Here is a 17,586-nt window from a genome sequence, read left to right as displayed (position 1 = left end):
ATCAAGTATTAAAGCACCATCAATCATGTACATTATGTAAGCTCTACACTTGCATTGTAGTTGGTGTATTGTTGGTTCTTCAGGTAATGGTGCACGCAAGATGCTAAGCAACCATGTCAGCTTCAATGCAGCTCCCTTACGTGTAATATTTAGAGGGACTTTGCCTAGTAACTCGTCACATAACTCATCCCAATGTAAGAAGCTAGATTCAGTCACAACATGACCATTGACCCTAATGCCTAGATGTAGTGTAACATCTTTAAGTCTGATAGTGCACTCACCCTGAAGGCCTCCATTGTTCAACCAATGCAGTGATCAATGCGGGATCAATTCTATACTATTTGATTAGGATAATATGTTGGAACCTGATAAACGATAATAATGGAATAATTTGTGGTTGTGGTTTAGGTATTGTATAGTAATACGAAGTGATTAAGTCGTTAATTGTGGTACGTGAACGATGAATGTGTTGATGACACAATAGAAATATATGAGCGATGACAACTAGGTTAAATGGTAAATCGGGTACAAATGATATAAAATTTGAAGTTGGGCGATGAAAATGTGGTATTGATATGCAGCTCCCATCTATTTATAATATAAACTGTGTCAAGATTTCAAAGCACATTTACACTTTGTCTCATTGTAAGGCCCCAAGATTCAAAAACATGTTAACACAACTGTGTTATTGTCACGCATCGAGATTCCAATTCACGTGAACCATGGATCCATGGTTAATTGTATACATAAATGCACCATATCACCATAGACTTTGCATAACTGCATCAAATCAAATTGTTTGAGAAAACAGAGAGAGCAAGCAAAGTGAGTTTAGAGTTAATTTGTGCGTATGTTTATATCAATGGTGAGATCATTCACAAAGTACAAATGGAGTTTTCAAAAGTGACAAGACAAAATCATTACTGTTGAATCCAACAATGACGCTGCCAAACATAATCACCGCAATACAACCATCAATTAGAGATAATGATGTTACGCTTATAATTACTGCACTTTGGTATTGTTGTCTTGTATACCAATTCAATGGTCATGTTGATATAGGGCAATTCAAATTATTGACGAAGAAGGTGTTTGGTGCATGTTCAATGCATATTCAAATATGACAAATGTAATATGTATGGAACTTAAATTTGATGTTCATAATTCAATATCACATTCTCAAGTTAATGACCTAAGTTGGGTTGAGATGGAGCAGAAGTTGCACAATTCCTTGAAATTAGAATGAATAATTTAACATATTTTTTTCTTGTATTGTGTTTAAGTTTTTTTTTTATTAGTCTTTATTATGTATTTGTAGTTGTTTCATGCTTTTCAGTTGTTTTTTTCAATTTACTTTAATAATATGATCCTAAATGCTTGATTGTAGAGATGCGGAACAATGCCGTGAACAGTAAAAAAAAGGATTCTCTTTTGTAATGTGCACAACTGCACACTGTTCACTCACATGCACCGATAATCACATTAATGCAGTTCTCAATAATTCGAGTGGGCTTGGTGTACGATGCGCAACAGTGTGGTCAATAGTCATGATGCAACGAACAAACTGTCTTCTGTACGTAATCTGTTGGCAACAAGGTTATAACATAAATAATTGTCCCAATATACCTTCTTCTGTAATGTTTACAGTTGCACACTGTTCAGGCATCGACAATCGCATTAATGTGGATCTCAATAATCCTTGTGGGCTCAGTGTGCAATGCAGAACAGTGTCGTGAACAATCAGGACACAAAAAAAAGATTGTTGTCTATAATGTGTGCAACTGCACATTGTTCATTCACATGCACCGACAATCGCATTAATGTGAATCTCAATAATCTGCGTCGACTCGATGCGCAATGCAGAACAGTGTTGTGAACAATCATGACGCCATCAAAAAGACTATCGTCTCTAATATGCGCAATTGCACACTATTCACTCACATGTATTGACAACTGCATTAATGTGGATCTCAATAATTCACGTTGGTTCGGTGCGCGATGTGGAACAATACGATCAACAATCATGATTCAATGGACAAACTTTTGTCTGTAATATACGTAGGTGCACACTATTCACTCACATGCATCGAGAACTGCTTTAATGTGGTTCTTAGTAATTCGCTGGGCTTGGTACGTGATGCTGAACAGTGTGGTCAACAACCATGATGTAACGGACAAACTTTCATCTATAATGTACGCAGCTGCATACTGTTCACTCACATGCATCGACAATAGCATTAATGTGGTTCTCAATAATTTGTGTGGGCTTAGTGCGTGATGTGAAACAATGCAGTCAACATTCATGATGCAATAGACAAATTGTTGTCTGTAATATGCGTAGATGTACATTGTTCCTCACATGCACCGACAACCGCATTAATGCGATTCTCAATAATCCGTGTGGGCTCGGTGCGTGATGCGGAACAGTGCGATCAATAGCCATGATGCAACAGACAGACTTCTTCTGTAATCTACCGACAACAAGGCCAGAACAAAAACAATTGTCCCAATATACCTTCATCTTTAGCTTTCCCTTAAACAAATATTTTTGCTTATGTATTTATTTATGATGTAATGTATTCTTCTATAAATAAATTATTAAACAAAAAATATTATCATTTTTTAAAAAAAAATGACATAAACAAAAAAATTATATTTAATAAAATAATAATATTAAAAGTTTTAATTATTTTGTTAATGCAAAAATAATGTTAAAAAAAACAAGTCAATAATTTTTTTAAAAAAATTAAAATGTTAACTAAGAAAATGTAAAACCTCTCGAGAAGTCGGGTTCCCCAATTCTGACTTCTCACCATCAACACAAAACAAGTGCATTTGAGGATTTTAGTTTGAAAGTGGTGTACATTGAAAATAAAGAGGAGAGAGAATGTATATTTTGAAAAAAAAAAAAAACCTGCAAACATCTCATAAAAAAGTAGTTATAATAAAAAAATTTGAAAGGAAAAATGAAATAAATTTTTTAGAAGTTAAAATTAATTTTTTCTGACTTACGGAAAAGTTTAATTTATTTTTCTTATTATTTTTTTTTCTTTTAGGAGTATTTATAGAAAAAATTATTCAAACAGATCTAATATTCTTACTTCTTAGTTAAACTAAAATTCTTTATCAATTCTTTGGAAAATACTATGTGCTATCCAATCTCATTGATGATGAAGAATCTTTAAGATATGTATTTAGTTTCTATAAAATTAATAAAAAAAATTATTTGGTTTTGGTAGGAAAAAAACTATTGCTTCCCTTTTAAAATAATATATATTTTAAAAAAATTAAAAACATGCTAACACAAATATTAGATAGAGTCACTTGGAATGATCATTTTGTCTTTTAATTTTTTTAAGAAAAAAATACACTAGCTATTTCTAAGATTTATAAAATTACATAAATTTTCCTTTAACAAAAGACCAAATGATATTTTGGTGATTTCAATTTTTTTAAGAAAAAAATGAGTAAATTACTCTAACTATCTCTAAGATTTTGTAAAATCATACATATTTTTCTTTTAACATTAACAATAATGTCTCTTTAGAAGAGTCTTACATAATATTTTTCAAATAATTGTGAGGGTGTTATTGTATATTTTTAAATAACTAAGGGTCTTTGTATAATTTTACAAAATTTTAGGGATAATTAACGTAATTTACTAAAAAAAATTCAAAGAACCAAAACTAAAAACTCTCTTATTTTACAAAAACTAACAATATATTTGATAGCTTTATAATTTTCTCTTTTTTTATCAAAAATATTTATAATGATTACTTAAAAACGGCTTTTATTTAATTAACATACAAAAAGATTTATCCTAACACTATACTATGACAACAAAATAATAACGTGTAGAAAGGCAATTAATTGCTTAATGATGTAATTTAAGAAGAAGTGATAGATTTTAAATAAAACAGTTTGTTGTCTGGGCCAACTGGGTTCAAGGCCCAGACGAAGCCTACAAAAGCCGAAACCGCTCTCAGAGGAAAAGTTGATGTTGTTGTAAATGTCGTCGTCGTTGTCTTTTTGGGAATACACGGTGCTCCTCCTTCTGCGGCCCCTCTTCGCCGTAGCGTTCGTTCTCTTCTTAATATCCCTCGGTAAGACGGTAGATGATTATTCCTCTCTCTCTTTTTTTCTCGTAATTTCTCTCTTCTTTGTGTTGATCGTTGAGTTGAAAAGCTCACACGTGTGGTGTGGTATTATTTATATATAGGTTGGTTTGTGGCGTGGAAACTGGTGCTGGTGCACGTGCCATTGGTGCAAGAGGTTTTCGGCCTCAAGAAGAAAGCTGTTCGAGTGAAGCCCCCAACTGGTCGCTTCTCCAAAATCTACAGCACCCTTCACGCCCAAAAATCACCTTCCACCTCGTAACTTCTCTTTCTGATCCCTTTTTTTTATATAAAAAAAAATGATTTTTTTGACAATTTTCTTATAATGGGATGCTTTTATCTTTGTTGATCTTGTGTTATAAATAAATTCCAATAAGATTTAGTTTGGTAGGTTTCGAAAAGTTATTGAGTACTCTGTCATGCTTTATAAGTTGTGATAACAATTTTGGAAATAGACTTGTGTTTTGAAGACTGAGCTAGTTTGAGAGTAAGGGGCAAAAGAAGTTTGTAATTGTGCAGACTTATCTGTTTATCTATTCACTTTGAATCACAAAATGGTGGAATGAAGTGAATACTAGGTTGTAGGTTCCATTGTTTTATATAGGATGGAATGGAATGGATGCAATGCATACCAATTCAATGCAAAACCTTCCTTTTTCTACCTCTACAATTTGGGGATATGGGAAGAAACTAGTCTTTTCATTCCCTTGTTCCTTTCCTTCTCTCATTCCATTCTATTCAACTCATAATTGGATATTCAAATTTAGCTTAATTGTAAATTCACTTAATTGTTAATCATTGGTATCATTATTTTTCCTCTGTGAGGGAAGGAGCGGCATCTCAGTGGAAAAGGCACCTTGCTTCCAATTTAATTCCAATAGGTGTTCAAAAGTTTCTGTTTAGGATTTGGGGACGATGTGAGTTCTTTGTCTTGCAATCTGATTTTCTAAAAGGGTGAATTTGTATTTACATAGCTTGAAGAACTAACAAATTTGAGGGTGAGCCCTAGCGCAGCGGTAAAGTTGCACCTTGATGACCAGTTGGTCATGGGTTCAAATCTAGAAACAGCTTCTTTGCATATGCAAGGGTAGGGCTGTGTTACTGTGTACAATAACCCCTCCCCCCTTTCTTAGTAGCAAGGAATCTTCTGGCACTAGGGTATGTAGCTTTATAGCCAACCTCACCTCGTGGGATAAGGCAGTTGTTGGTGTATTGAAATAGAAAGGAGCAACAGGTATCCTTATACATGCTGTGTTGCCTGTTGTTCCAAGCAACATGGATTATTTTGACTTGTTGTCTCTTGTGTATGTAGTTTGATCATGTTAATGTTATATTCAGTCAAAGTTTTGGAACAAAGTGTAGCTATTATGTATCACTATTAAGATATAGAGCGGTCATGGATTCTAATGGTTGCTTACTTGCTTTCTTGTCATTGCAGATAAGATCATTAAATTGTAAAATATGAAGTGACATGTTGGAGATGGTTAGCATGGGATCTTGGACAGTAGAACACCCGTTGAAATAAATGAAGAAATTCCAAGCAGCAGGCAATCGTTTGAATTGAAAAGGAAGCTTCAGCGGCTCACTTCAAAAACTTTTATACACCTTGTACATAACATTAGAAAACTAAGCCATGAATGCTCTTACTTCATATAGTGCTCTGTATAACTAGATTATCAATTTCAATTGGTGATGAATTATGATTTATTCTTATGATAGTTTTTGGCTATATATATTGTATGCAGGAGGTGCAAGCACCTATATAACATGATGCTTAATTCTTAAAAGACTTAAGTTGGAATCAGTTGACTTACAAGCTTTTGGGCATTGATATTTATCTTTTTTGGTTGTAAGTAAATGATATGCTTTGATAATGCAGGTGGGGCTTATCGGAGTAGTGGTCTTGAGTCTTAGACCTTTTGAGTTTTCAGTTTTGAGTGGTGGATTTGCTATATGTAATGATGGTCTATATGCAAAATTAATTTTGCTCTAAAATTGCCAAGCATATTGGCACAAATTTTGAATAACGTTCGGAACCACATGCTTGATTCTCTGATGAGAATGCCATTCTAATTGCAGGTTATAAGTCATAAAAGAATGAAGATTTTCGGTCCGGGTTGGTTATCATAGCTCAATGGAGGCTCACTATAATGGATAGGCTAAAATATTTTCCAACCCTGGAAAATATCCAAAGTTTGTTTTTAGTCCTTGCAAAAAATTTCATCTGTGTTTTGTATTCACATATTTATAATGCTGTCACTTTTTGATCTAGAATTAGGTTTGGATTTTGGATGAATACCTAAGTGACATTTGCTTATCCATAGAAAACATGCACGTAGCATCCACCACATGTAACAACAGCGCAAGTTGCTTCTTCCTGAGCTCCAACAACCTCGTTCTGTGTTGAAAGCGGAAATTTCCTTCTCCAACTCAGAAATAACCTTTATTGTCTCGGAGTTGGGCGACTGCAAGGCAATCTAACTCCTAATAACCTCAGACTCTTCCTTGTGCCTTCTCTCAAGATTGCTCTCTCCTCAGGTTGCTTCTTAAGATGCTCTTGTGCCTGCAGGATCTGGCGATTCATCTTTCGTCCAAAGTGGAAATTATCCTTCCCGACATCAACGCCACCTGGTCGGATCCAAACCCAAAATGCCCAAATCCACCAAAATGTTGACGCCGCCTGGCTCGATCCGGTCATCGAAAACTTCATTACTGAAGCAAATGAATTACGCCAGAAAGGTTACTATTACTCTTTTTGCAAGTTTATAAATTCATTTAAATAAGTTTCAAGAGTCCTTTGAGTAAGGAGACCAGCGATGCATCGACAAATTCATTTTATGAAGTTATAGGACTTAAATAGTATTTGAATTTGATTTTGTAAATTTAATGTTAGACTAATTTGGTTTGATAAACTTGATTTAACTCAAATGTCCATTTGCATTGAAATAATTTATCATTGTAAGTTTAGATAGAATAAATTTTACCTTGAAATACTCATCACAACGTAAAAGCTATTTTATTACATTTAGTAAGTTGTTTAAGGACAGTTTTTGTTCAGAACAACTAATTAATATTCAGTAAAATCAAGTATTGTTAATCTAAAAGTGTGTTTGAAGCCTAGACATGAAATTCTGAACATATAACTGAGTAAATAATCTATATATTAATAGTGTAAAGAAATTTTATTATCATTCGGTTACAAATAACTTTTACTATAACTATTTTAAATATACTAATGATGATTTCTACTATTTGACATTTTTTTACAACGATCATGTAATATAAACAAACTCTTAATAATTACTACAATTCACTGCAACTCAATGATTGTTGGCCTTCACATTCACTTAGATGGAACAAAAACCCGATAAATAATATAGAAAAATATTTTCATTTTTTATAAGATTTAAAATATAACAATATTTTTATAATAAATAAATATTAATATAAACACAGGAAAAATTAAGGACATGAAGCGCTCGCTTTTCTCTTATGGTTCTGAAATCAAGAACAAGAATCGAGATCCCAAAGAAGAATTTATAAACATGTTTTCCCTTTTCATACTACTGTAAACAGTTTGTTCTTTTTAGCAGAGACTTGTTATTTATTGACGTCATACATAAATGCTACCGTAAATATGATACGAGTGAGGTATGGTACTGCCTCAACATATCATGAAGGATATGCTACGCAACAACCATGTTAGACACGACGACATAGAGTATTGCAACTTGCAAGCATTTTTTCAGGTTACAATTACCTCATCAAATAGAGATGTATGAATACGGAGGTTGTTAACTGTGCAAGCATGCGCATTTTTTTAAAAGGCAAGTACAATTACCTTTTAAGAATGTATTCGAAAATCTACACAATAATATGTCAGATATTCATATCATACAACTGATCAAATATCTTGAAGTTAGTTTCATCATTCAACTTTGTAGTAAGACCAACATATGATAACCGGGAAACATTACTTTAACACTGCAATGCCCTAGACAGCTTCTTGTTTACCTGCCAACCTTAATTCCCTGCATTAGAGCCAATCACAGTTAAGCAAAAATTAATTGATACATGAATTTTGGTAGCATAACCAGAGTGCCATTGAATCAAACAACAAATCAAGCTAACCAGGATAAGCTATTCAATAATATACAAAGACAGTCAGACATCACTTTGGTCTCATTTTGGTAATTGAAGTCAATGCAACGATACTAAGGAGTTTGAATTATATAGAATGAAAAAACGACTATCACGATCTAAACAAGATGAATTCCCATCATGCTTTCCACTTTATATTATTGCAAGTAAAGAATGAATTATGACTAAGGTTTGATACATTTGATTAAAATGTTAAGATCCCATATTCAATATCAAGAAATTGTAATAGATAATCCAGTTAAAGCAAACAAAAAAAATTAATAATTTAAAGTCAATCAAAATTTTAGCTATTGTAAATATACCACACAATTATTGGGAAATATAATAAATAAACTTGTAAGACTATACAAGGAATCGAATTACCTACTTAGTCAGATGTCAGAACTATCCCTCCATAAAATAAGGTGTGTATTCAACTTAAATTTGAGACACTTAAATATAAGGCAGAGAGATAAAAAAATCCATTTCTTGAATAAAAACTGTCAATAAAGCACCAATAGATGATTCTATCATTGGGTTAGTGAGAAAATTCAATCAGATATATTAGCATACCTGTACAAGTATTTATCTGCATTCTGTGGCCTAACTACTTTGAGAAATAACATGCCTCGACTGTCTTCAGTTTATTGCTGCCCCTGCTGCCATCACGTTCCATGCAATCAGCATCATGCAAATCACTTTCAGCAGGCTGTATGATCTTACCAAACAGCAGAATTGAACCCGGACCAACTTTGGTGTCACAGTTCCGAGTCCCAGTAAACTCTGTGCCAAAGGAATGAAAACTACTCTGGCTATGTGGTGACAAATCATCCGATTGAGAACTGCTCATGTTTAGCTCTGTTGTCACAGTTCCCAAACTTTGCACTGGATTGTTCCCAAATGAACCACTACCCATATACAGATAAGAGTTATCATTTAAAAAGTTGGAAAAACTCAATGGAGAATATAGATCATGCCTGGCTCCCTGCATGCCAGCAGGAAAACTTTCATAACTCAACAATGGTTTATCCATTTGTCCCACTGTTGAGTTAGGGAACCCTGTCATGTGTCCCATTGCCGAGTTAGAGAACCCTGGCATAGGAAAGAAGGGATCTTGCTCCCTATTACTTAACAGCCCAGAACCCTGGTCAGCTCTAAGCCTTTTGTTGGGGGAAAATACTGTATGAAGTGCAAATGGGGGGGAAACAAGTTCAACCTGCCAAGGACTGACTTGCTTTGCATTCTGCAAGACTTCAGGTTCATCCCAATTAACCTACGATATTGAGATCATAAGAAATGGTAAGAAGCCAACAGCAGCCATTTGAGATAGATAAGAAATTATAAAACTATATTTTCTGAGTATGTTGTAAATAACATAATACTAGGATCCTTTGACACAAAATTACAGGAAAGAAAGAACTTTAAAGGGAGATAATTGCTATCTGTATTTTAAAAAGAAAAAAGCTACCAATGAAACAAAACAACATCACCCCGCATAGGCAGAGCTTAATTATACTGACTTCCAACGTCCTATAAATGATATCCACAGGATAGGTACAATTTTACTAATACTAATTTACTAAAATTATTTCTTTAAAGTGGAATCTTGTGAATTAAACCCAACAAAAATTAGAGAAGCAACAAGACAAACTATTTATTCAAATGTGAAAATGATAACTTACCCAAAGCCACAGTAAAAACACATAATTTTATATATTATAAACTTAAAATACAGCAAGTCTGCCATTTTCTCAGCTCAATCTCTTTATGAATATGAGGTAAATTTAAACTAACCGAACATTCTATAATGTTTTAATGCCCAAAAGTACGCATCACTCTTCCATTCTCTCTTTTCATTAATACTGAAGGGCATATATTTTCTGCATTGCCCATATACTAAAAACTATTCTCTTGTAGCCACAACGCACAATTATTCAGAATCCATCATAAGATAAGGTGTACTTCCCTTGCCCTCTGTAATTATCCCCATATGCATTGAGCCTGAGACTAATCTCATTGGGCAGCGGCACAAAGCAACACAGTTATGACCCTTTCCATCTTTAAAAAAAATATATAAGTCCATCCCAAACCATAAGTTATTAAGATTCACAAACCAAACACTCTAGCATTGTACTATTTGTTTAACAAAAACTTTAGTCAAGTTAACCAGCTCCAAGGAAACATTAAAATCCTTTATTATTACTTTTAATGCTAAAATTAATTGATATAATTATTGTACTTTTTTATATAATAAACGCAGGAATTTCTAAAAAAAACTTTCCATTTTTGTTTTCCAAATAAGTCATAAAGAGCACTTGTTACTTGTTAGCATTTGGCAGAACTATAAGAGCACACCATGCATTATCCTTCTTCACAAGAATAATGGCCCTGTTTGGATCAACTTCTAACTTACGGAGACTTTTTAATTGAGATAAATATTCCATTCCTAAGTTACAATACAGGTGTATAGGTGTACATTGATAAGTTAGTTTACATGAATAAACGTCTAAAAATGTTCAAGACACAAGTTAATTTTAACTTACACAAACATTTAATTCACGTTATTTCTTTTATTGATTTTATTTTCTTCTCCAACAAGTTTATATCCAAATTGGCTCAAAAGACCATGCAATTCCAAAATCACAGAACACGATGCAAACAAAGCATACCTGAAGCATGCGCCAAGGTCCATTCTCAGAAGCACATGCAGAAGACACAGTCCCTTGATACCACGTCATTCTAGAAGAATCCTCAGTCTCCATTGAAATCTTCACTCTCATTCCACCTACCCACGCGCACTTCATCGATTCCTCCACAACCTCAGCACTCACCACAAAATCCGCAAAGCCGGTCCTCGGATAATACACCACCTCGAACGGTGCGTTTCGCGCCGCGGACTCCGCGGCGGCCGCCACGGCCTCCGCGGTCACTCTCCCTGTTGTGGACCGCGAAAATCCCTCCCGTTCCGCAGGCGGCGGAGTCTCGATCGCGGCGGCAAACCGAGCTGCGCGACGGATTCCGACAGAGACGCTACCGTCGGAGTCCTTGACAAAAACAACGGTGTCGCCGGCGACGAGCTTCTTGTGGTTGACGAACTTGCTCCAGCCGGTGGTGAAGAGGTGGCGGCGCGGCGTGCCGCGGTAGATGTGGCGGAAGCGCCACTCGACGCCGTGGATGTCGGCGACGGAGAGGAGCTGGACAGGCGGATCGGCGCGGAAGTCGAGCGGAGGGAAGCACGAGTCGGCGCAGAAGCGCGGCACGGAGAAGCCGCCGCCGTTGTTGGCGTCGGAGGGAGTGAGGATCTTCGCGAACGAAACGACGCCGTTGTTCTCGCGGTCCTCATCGTCATCGTCGTTCCGAGCCTCCTTGTTGTCGTTTTGGAAAGGTTGTTGTTGTGATTGTGAGAGGGGAGTGAGGAGGAACTTGGCGAAGACCTCGTCGGAGAAAGGATCGGCGAGGAAATCGAGGGACGACACGTGGCAGGGGACGAAGGGGAGAGAGCGGATGAGAGGGCTGAGGTAATGCGAGGGAGAGGCATGCTCCATGTGACCCTGGGGAAAGTAGTAAACCCTAGAATGGAGCTTGGGGATTTGCACGGCGGCGCCGGCACATGCCCGCCAGATTTTGGGGTCGACGCGGCTGGGCTGCGGCGGAGACATGAGGGAGAATTGAAGTATAGAGAAGAGACTGAGATGAGTTTGTTTGACTAGGGTTTAGCGTATGTTTAAGACATGAGAGGATGAGAGAATGCGAAAATGGGAATGTGGAAGTGAGGGAGAGAGTGGCACTGCCAATGCGGGTATTATGATTTATTACTATGCGCCTTTTTTTTCTCTCTCTCTCTCTTCAACAAGTTGTTTGTTTGTTGTGTCTGATCGAATTTGCTTGCCAACGATTCGGTAGTCGGTGCTCTCTTCTGTTATGTTTTCATTTTTTCAATAATTATAATTTAAACGAAACTGAAATGTATACAGAATTTTTTCTGTTAGCATTTTCAATTGTGTATTTCATAAGATAACTATTTGTTGTAATTACGAGCTTTTTTCTGTTTCTGTTTATAATTTGTTTTAAAAAAGTAAATAGAATTCAATTTAGAATTTTAGTAGATTGAAAATGATAAATAGTTAAGAAGATCAAATCTATATCTACATCTGCAGAACGTGAACCATAAAATATCTTTATCTACATTATATTTATTTCAAAACCATTTAAAAGTTTTAACAAGTGTCATGATTTTGAAAGCTTTGTACAATATTAAGGTCATGCAAATTTTTAATTTTTTTTACTATTTATTTCTATATTGAGGGGCCAAGGGAGAATTTTACTTTGCGGGGTTGTAACATTCTTTGTTACCTAACGCATGATTAGTGATTTTAATTAAAAAAAATTGCTAATCAATGTTATTAGAAGATTAGTTAAGAAATTATACAGAAAAAATATTTATTGTGAAAAAAATCATAAACATCATAATTTTTTATTTTTCTTAATTAAATTGTAAGAAAAATTATTTATTTTGACAGAAATTAAATTTATTTTATATTACTGGAAAATGTATTTGGAATGAATGTCTCATGATTGTGTGCTGTGGATTGGGTTATTTTGGGCTTTTAGTTTGGGCCTTAAGGAGAGTTAAGAAGGATGTGTATAGTTAGAGAGACCTTTAAGAAAAAGAAGGAAAGAAAAAATTCCTCAAACTCTAAGAATGGAAAAAAAAATAAAAATCATACCAGAGATATTTGCAAGTAAAATCCGTCATCAATAGAAAATAAATATTTAAATGAGTATCCATTATTATTTAAATAAGTTTTCTGTCTGTTAGTTTGTAAATAGGACAAGATGAATAACATATTATTTGTACTATGCGACCTACTAATGTACATTTATATAAACATAAATGGCCTTTTATTAATACAAATATGTCTATAGAGAACTTATGCTTTGAAGTGTAGTCTTATATAAATTTATACTTTAAAGGGAAATTTTTTTAGATATATTGAATAATTTTTTTAAAAAAATATGACAAATTATAAACTTGTATTATGGAAGGAAACAAAAAAAGACTTTAAGAGTTAAAAAAATCACATCGAATTAACTATATTTTAATTAAAGATGTCATCACATTGATTAATTTTTTATTTTTTGTGTATCTTTTTATTAAAATTATGCACCTAAACTTTCTAAGCTGAAAGATCAATTAAACTTTTCCTTGATTGCGAGACGTAAATACTAAAGCTAAAACTAGAAACACATAAAAAAGATTGAACAAAAGAATGAGCAAACAAAAGAAATAAACATGAAAGAAAAGGAGATAACGGCCACGTAATAGTTGAAATCAAGAGGATCTAAACTTTGCAGAGGAAAACATTCAATCTATTGATTAATCAAACAGAAACTACAAATAAACAAGTAACAAAATTCACACAATTCATTAAAAAAAATTGGGATACAATCACAAGCACGTTTGGTCTTTTTTTGTTGTTGTTGTTGAATAAGCACGTTTGGTCTCCATTAGATTTTTATTAATAAAATAATTACTGATTGTGATTCTTTACTTGTTACGGGTTAAATACTTAAATTTGTCAAATGGAATTTTGAGCTTTAAACTTTAAAGATGCTTTTTAAAAAAATTAATTAGAGCCTTTTTTTTACCTGATAGAGGTAATATTATGTGAAAATTTTACAAAATTAAAAAAAATTATGAGGCATGAATTATTCGTGTTTTAAAAAATGACTTTCAATAAAAAAAAAAAGTCATATTTTAAATTAAGACTTTTATTTTTTATTTTTTATTTTAATTAGGATAAAATATGTTTGAGATGGTGTAAAATTTGGTAAATATTAAATTCATCTTTACAATTTTTTTATTAATTTATTTTCTATAAAAATAAAACATATTTTTGTTAAGTTTGTTGGTCAATTTAGATTATTGTCTAACGAAATTACTATTAAAGATCAATAAAAATATACTTTATTTGTATATGAACTAAATTAATAAAAAAAATTATAAGAATAAAATTAATATTTTTAAATTTTAGAAGGATGAAATATACTATACTCTTTTAATTATTGAAGCCGTGTTTAAGCATATAACTTTCACATGACATGTTATTATTGTTGTAGGGTTCAACACAATAATAGATAAAATTGCAGTCACTCCTCCACTCCTCTTCCACCCGCTTATCACTTTCAACAAAACCCTTCAAACTTGAAAAATATTTCTTTTCTTGGTATATAGTTAGTAGTGTTATAAGATTATTGATATATAACTTATTATTGCACATGAATATCATTAATGATGAGATAATTCTTTGAAGAGTGTTGCTAGGTGCACCCAACATCACTTAAAAATGTCAGAAATACCCCTACAATGTTTTGTTGTGCGGATCAACTTGATCCGTGTAACACAGGCGGACCAAACATGGATCAAGTTGATCCGTGAGTTTTCCACGGATCAACTTGATCCAGAAGTGTTACACGGATCAAATTGATCTGCGAATTTTTCGCGGATCAACTTGATCCGCAAGTAGTACACGAATCAACTTGATCCGCGAGTTTTCCACGGATCAACTTAATCTGCAGGAGACTGAGTTTTTTTAAAAAAGTTTTACTTTATTGAAACTTAATTTTAAATGACATTTGTAATATTAGTTTAACATTTCTAATTTACTTACTTCCATACATAATATGTCGATGAATTTCGAATGAATTTGGTATAAATTTTGGATCAAGTAATTTAAACATAATTGACAAAATAACACTAATATTATAAACTAATATTAATAATCAAAATAACTTAAAATATACAAAATGATAAGTCAAATACATCGTCAAAAACTAACGATATCTAAAGTGTGAATAAATTATTACTGATCAGTGCGCCGCCTACGTCGAGACTTCACATACACATTGCGGTCTTCTGTGACACCTTTGGCAATCCTGAGACATTTTTGGATGACCTCTTCATGTGTGGATGTGCCTGGCGCATTTAGATGCTGCTCCAACGCCTCCGCGATCGCATGGCAAGCCTCCTGTTAAATAGAAAACAAACGAATTATACAAATTAGTATTAAAATAATTGAAGTAAATGACATACATCTAACCAAATAGTAACACTTACCACTACATGTCTGGGTTCGTCCGCATCAAGATCCGCATGTGTCGATGCCGGTGTTGCCTCATGAGGGATATGATTGGGCTGCATCGCATATGCATCTCAAGGAGGATCTGTCTATGGCACAGTCATGAATGGATGCAATATGACGAAGAACCGGTCTATGTAGTCAGGCGCACACTGACCTGGCATAACACATAGATCACTTGCTGCCGCCAGATGGTCTGAGTAATGCGTCCAAGTATCATCCACGTCATCATATGACACCCATGAATGGACAGGGTGTGCAGGAATGCACTAGACGTAGCCGAACTGGCGCATAACCCTCTCCGGTCTATATCTAACAACAACAGGCTCCCAGCGGAGCTGTCCCGAGAAGCACAAAATCAGATGAAAGTCTTGCATAGGTCAGTGCTCCTCATATGGCGTCCAGCAGACATCTGCGATCCTCAAATGATCTAGGCGCTGCCTGTACGTCGCTGTAGATACCTTCTTCACAATCTTCTTCGTCGTAATCCATCGACATGCACGTGGTGACACCTCGTCGTAGTCCGAATCAGCATTGCACTCCGCAACTAACGGAAAGTGCTCATATATCCAACACTACAGGGTTTACACGAAAATCATACATGTTAATTAAATATACACTCATTAAACCATTGTTGTAAACAAATTATGAAATACGTGTTAATTACCTGTAACAAGGTGATGTAACCAGCAAGTTGTCGGCTGGTGCTGAGACTGACATCATTAAGCTGATCGTACATATGGACGAGGCTAACAGCTCCCCATGCATACCGCCCAGCAAGAGTGAGGTCACGCCGGGCCTGTAAGTGTGAGACATGAACATGGGTTGCACTCTTATTAGCAAAAAGAGTGCAACCCAAAAGATGTAGAAGATAAGTGCGAGCGGCAGCTATCTAGTGCTGCATTTGACATTTGCGCTGGTATACGTCTCGCAGCCACTGCAGGCACACATATGGTCCACCACATTGGCCTGTCTCGACCATGGCCACCTCTGCTGAGACCATCAGTAACTCAACCAACAGCACCACCGCCTCGTCGATGCGCAGAGGCTGGAAGTCATGGAATGCACCAACGATAGGCAAATGGAGAAGAGACATGACATCGTCCAGCGTGATGGACACCTCTCCCACAGGAAGATGGAAACTAGAAGTCTCCCGGTGCCACCTCTCCACAAAGGAGGATATAAGTCCCCAATCGTCGGTGTTTATCGAACACGCAATCAAAGGACTTAATCTTGTCCCAGCAATCATGCCCTCAATTGCAGGAACAGGCCTGCCCAAGTTATGCACCTTCCTCCCATGGGAGCATAACTTCAACTCAGGACGTTCCTGAATTGAAGTACAAAGGAACACACAATTTGTTCAAATAACGTCAATTAGTAACCAAAAACTAAAAAAAAATAAAAGTTAACTAACTTTAATCTTATAAATAGTTGTCCAGACCATACGCTGCTCGCAACATGGTCAGCATACTCTGTAAGCACTGATGGGTCCCTGGGTCCACCAGAAAATCCCACAGGCTATCGATTTGTATACACAAAGTACCAAGATTTTAGGTCTCAAATGATTAATATAATATTTTGTGAAGATGATTAATATAATATTTATAAATAAATATTTATTCTTATACATAGACATATTTTTTTATTATACTTCATCTAGTCTCAAATATAAAAAAATAATAATATTTTTTTTGTCTCAAATATAATTATTTTTTTTTACTAATTTTATCTTATTTAATATTATTATATTTAAAACATACTCTATTTAATTGAGATGTTAGTTTTAGTGACTTTTTCTGATCCTTGATATCAAATTTCAATAAAAAATAAATTGAAAAAAAACTAATTTCTAATTAAAATTAAAATAATTAAATATGATTAACTAATTTTTTTAGTTAGTTATATTTGACATAAGAGGGATTATATCGCTAAAGTTAGTAACATTGCATAAAATATTATTTTTTTAGTAATTTCCCGCCACTAAAAATTAACTCTTAAGTATCCAATTATAAAAATTACAGAAGATCAATGACCTAATTATAAATTTTGCTTAAAAAATTCACGAAAAATCCAGGGACATACTAATACTAATACTATATTAAATCTTTAATTAAAAATGTTTTCAAAACATTCTGTTCTTTAGTATTTCCAGCCACTATAAATTAACTCTAAGTACCTAAAGCCAATTATAA

General features: G+C 34.4%; 2 protein-coding genes across 2 annotated transcripts; one reads left to right on the top strand and one right to left on the bottom strand.

The window, feature by feature from the left end:
* The first annotated feature begins 3,950 nt into the window (after positions 1–3,950).
* Positions 3,951–5,931, top strand: LOC114382336. Its single transcript, XM_028341665.1, has 3 exons — positions 3,951–4,103; positions 4,220–4,373; positions 5,554–5,931. The coding sequence occupies exons 1-3, from the start codon at positions 4,010–4,012 to the stop codon at positions 5,555–5,557; spliced, it is 252 nt and encodes an 83-aa protein (XP_028197466.1). The 5' UTR covers positions 3,951–4,009; the 3' UTR covers positions 5,558–5,931.
* Positions 5,932–7,785: 1,854 nt separating this feature from the next.
* LOC114382335 (auxin response factor 17-like) lies at positions 7,786–12,135 on the bottom strand. The gene is made up of 3 exons (XM_028341663.1): positions 10,925–12,135; positions 8,829–9,528; positions 7,786–8,146 (listed from the first exon to the last, which is right to left on the bottom strand). The coding sequence occupies exons 1-2, from the start codon at positions 11,912–11,914 to the stop codon at positions 8,863–8,865; spliced, it is 1,656 nt and encodes a 551-aa protein (XP_028197464.1). The 5' UTR covers positions 11,915–12,135; the 3' UTR covers positions 7,786–8,146; positions 8,829–8,862.
* Positions 12,136–17,586: the final 5,451 nt, after the last annotated feature.

Source organism: Glycine soja, chromosome 13, assembly GCF_004193775.1.
Source record: "Glycine soja cultivar W05 chromosome 13, ASM419377v2, whole genome shotgun sequence".
In the NCBI taxonomy this organism is placed as follows: domain Eukaryota; kingdom Viridiplantae; phylum Streptophyta; class Magnoliopsida; order Fabales; family Fabaceae; genus Glycine; species Glycine soja.
The sequence above is the reverse complement of the archived record's forward strand: the minus strand, read 5'-3'. Positions and strand labels throughout refer to the sequence as shown.

What these genes read in the sequence shown, in the direction of transcription:
- LOC114382335 (XM_028341663.1), bottom strand. Translation starts at nt 11,914, where the DNA reads ATGTCTCCGCCGCAGCCCAGCCGCGTCGACCCCAAAATCTGGCGGGCA. An exon ending in GACCTTGGCGCATGCTTCAG is followed by an intron (nt 9,529 to 10,924) that starts GTATGCTTTGTT and finishes TCAATATCGTAG; the next exon opens with GTTAATTGGGATGAACCTGA.
- LOC114382336 (XM_028341665.1), top strand. Translation starts at nt 4,010, where the DNA reads ATGTCGTCGTCGTTGTCTTTTTGGGAATACACGGTGCTCCTCCTTCTG. An exon ending in TCTCTTCTTAATATCCCTCG is followed by an intron (nt 4,104 to 4,219) that starts GTAAGACGGTAG and finishes ATTTATATATAG; the next exon opens with GTTGGTTTGTGGCGTGGAAA.